General features: G+C 50.7%; 1 protein-coding gene across 1 annotated transcript in view; it reads left to right on the plus strand.

The window, feature by feature from the left end:
• Positions 1-3108, plus strand: part of Nlrp12 (NLR family pyrin domain containing 12) — a 14509-nt gene that overhangs the window by 2168 nt on the left and 9233 nt on the right. Inside the window, 1 exon segment of the mRNA XM_023708551.1 lies at positions 1959-2039. Coding sequence (XP_023564319.1) covers positions 1959-2039 — 81 coding nt within the window.

Here is a 3108-nt window from a genome sequence, read left to right on the forward strand (position 1 = left end):
CATGCCAGCCAGCCCCGCCCCCTGGTGGGCTGAGCTGGCCACGCGCGCACACACACACACACACACACACACACACACAAATAAATAAATAAATAAATTTAAAAAAAAAAAGAGCAGGAGCGTGCAGCTCCTGGGGTAGCGCTCTCTGCAGCCTGCGCGCTGGCACTTGAGGACAGACCGTGCAGCAGGAAGATGTTGGGGTGCTGGCGTGCGCAGAGGAGGGTCACAAGGTCACGCAGCCTGCGGTAGTTAGTGTCCTCGTGAACCCCTGTCTGCACAACTACAACAGCAGCAGCAACAAACCCATGAGGAATGTATTTATTATGTACTGCCAACAAGTAAAAGTTTAACAGTGCAGTGGAGACAGCTCAGCAGCACAGAGCCTACCTGACAAACATAAGATCCTGAGTTCAATTCCCTGTTCCCTGTACCAAATGAGTTAATTAGTACTGGGGTTCAGGGTGCAGGCTCTGAGTTTAATTGGCAGAGCAGGACAGGGGCAGACACACACAGAGAAAGCAAAAGAGAGACACAGACACAGACAGAGAGAGACAGAGAAACAAAGACAGACACAGAGGGGGCGATCCGTCCTTCCTGGACAGCTTGCAGGCACAGTCAGAAATCGTCCTGGGGGAAATGCTGAGGCTGAGGCGTGGGCTCTCCCCACCAGCCCTGCTCTGGCCCTGTAGCTCACACCCACAGATGTGTGATTGCTGGATTTCACGGTCATTGACTCCATTCCTGGGGCTCAGCCACGACCTCCCCTGGTGCCCACCAACAGCATGCAGAGTTTCCAGGTTCTCCATCTTGTGGCCAATATATGTTTAGTTTCTGTGTTTTTACATTTTAGGAAAGAGTCTACAGGGTGTTCAGGGTCTCATTCCTGGATCAGACTCGTAGTGGTTCGCTGTTTCACAGCCTCCCAAGAGCTGGGATTACAGGTGTGCACCACCATCGAATCCCAGCCCCTGCGCCTACTTGCAGGCGCTGTAATCTGCTGAGCTATTTGGCCATCCGGTTTCTGTTTTCTGAAACGGTCTCAGTTTACCTATGGAAGCTGGGCTGGCCTTGAAGTCCTGGCAGTGCTCCTGCCTCAGCCTCCTGTGTGCTAGGATCAGAGGTGTCTCAGGGCCACCTGCTGCCCTCCCTGGAGGCATCATAAATTGGTTCTCCAGTGCCATTAAGTAAGATAAGGGTCGGGGCTGGTGAGATGGCTCAGTGGTCTAAAGCACCTACTTAGAACAAGCTCAGCAAAGCACAGGGACCGCGGTTCAATCCCCCAGCACCACATGCCAGCCAGCCCGCCCCCTGGTGGGCTGAGCTGGCCACACACACACACACACACACACACACACACACACACACATATAAATAAATAAAATTTTTTAAAAATACATTAAAAAAGATAAGGGTCATGTGTACTGTCAAGGCCACTGTGATATGACAGCCACCTGGGAACTATAAGGCTGTGAGTGATCGACACAGGGTGGGGTCATTTCTGCCTCCGTGGGGCCACATGAGATTCCTTCCTGCTGCTCAGACAAAGCACCATCTAGAACGTGTGGTTCTTAGCCCTGCGTCATGGTGCATGCCTGTTACTCTGGGTCTCAGGAGGTGAGGCAAGATGGTGGATGGGAGTTTGAGCCCAGCCTAGGATACATGTGAGACCCTGCCTCAAAAAAACAAAATCACCACCATCACCACCCTCATTATTGTAATACTGCAAAAAAGAAGCCAAGATCTTGCTCCCAGGACTTAGGATTTAACCACGTTTGATGTTAGAAGCATTTTTGGAGCTGGAGAGATAGCTCAGTAGAATAAGTGCTTGCCTGGCAAGGGCAGGGTCCTGAGTTCAATCCCCGGTACCACAAAAACAACAACAACAAAAAAACTAAAGGTCAAAAAAAGAAGCAACTTTGCCTGTGTGCATGGGCTGATGTCCCCAAATTTCCTTCCAGGGACTCCACCTGGCAGCCTGTCCTCATCTGAGAGCCAGCCAGCCTGCCTTCCAGAAGTCTCTCCTGGCGCCCCAAGACCAGGTGATCCTTGCGGTGCCCATTAGGGGCTGTGGCCCACTGTGAAGCAGGAAGGGTGTTTGTTTGTTCCTTTGTGGTTTGATTTTTTTTTAATCAGAGTCTTGCTATGTAACCCAGCCTGGTCTTGAGCTAATGGTGATCTTCCAGCCTCAGCCTCTCACCCAGACAGAAAGGGCATTATTTACTATTGGCATGGAACAACAATGTTTTGGGGGGCTAGGGAGATGGCGCAGTGGAATAAGCGCTTCCTGTGCAAGCGCAAGGGCCTGAGTTCAATCCCTGGTTCTGCAAAAAAAAAAAATCTTTTTCTGGGGGGCTGGGGAGATGGCTCAGTGGAATAAGCGCTTCCCTGGCAAGCACAAGGGCCTAAATTCAATCCCTGGTTCTGCAAAAAAGAAAAAAAAAAAGTATCTTTTTTGAGAGGGCCAGCCAGATAACTCAGCACAATAAAGTGCCTGCTTAGGCAGAGCACAGCGGCCAGGGTTCGCTCCCCGGCCTGTCATGATGGCCTGGCACCCGGGGCACGCTGGGACTGCTACTGAGGCTGGGCATGGTGGCACATGCCTGTAATCCCAGCGCTTGGGAGGCTGAAAACAGGAGAATCACTGAGTCCGATCTACATAGTGAGACCCTGTACTAAATACCACAAAAAAAAAAGCATCTTTTTTGGGATATTGTTTAGGATCCAAAATAGGCATACAACATGGTGCTGGGCCCAATTATTTTGTATTCTTATTAGTATTATTATTTATTATTATTATTTCTTTTTTTGGGACAGGGTCTCACTATGTAGTTCTGCCTAGTTTGTTAACTCACTATGTAGCCATGCTGGCCTCGAACTCGTGGTGAGCTCCCTGCCTCTGCCTTCCCAGTGCTTCCACGACCGTGTACACCACACAGGGCTGTAATACATTAAAAATAATAATAATAGGGGGGCTGGAGAGATGGCTCAGTGGTCTAAAGCACCTACTTAGAACAAGCTTGGCAAAGCATTGGGGACCGCGGTTCAATCCCCAGCACCACATGCCAGCCAGCCCGCCCCCCCCCTGGTGGGCTGAGCTGGCCACACACC

Source organism: Octodon degus, unplaced genomic scaffold, assembly GCF_000260255.1.
Source record: "Octodon degus isolate 3935 unplaced genomic scaffold, OctDeg1.0 scaffold00393, whole genome shotgun sequence".
In the NCBI taxonomy this organism is placed as follows: domain Eukaryota; kingdom Metazoa; phylum Chordata; class Mammalia; order Rodentia; family Octodontidae; genus Octodon; species Octodon degus.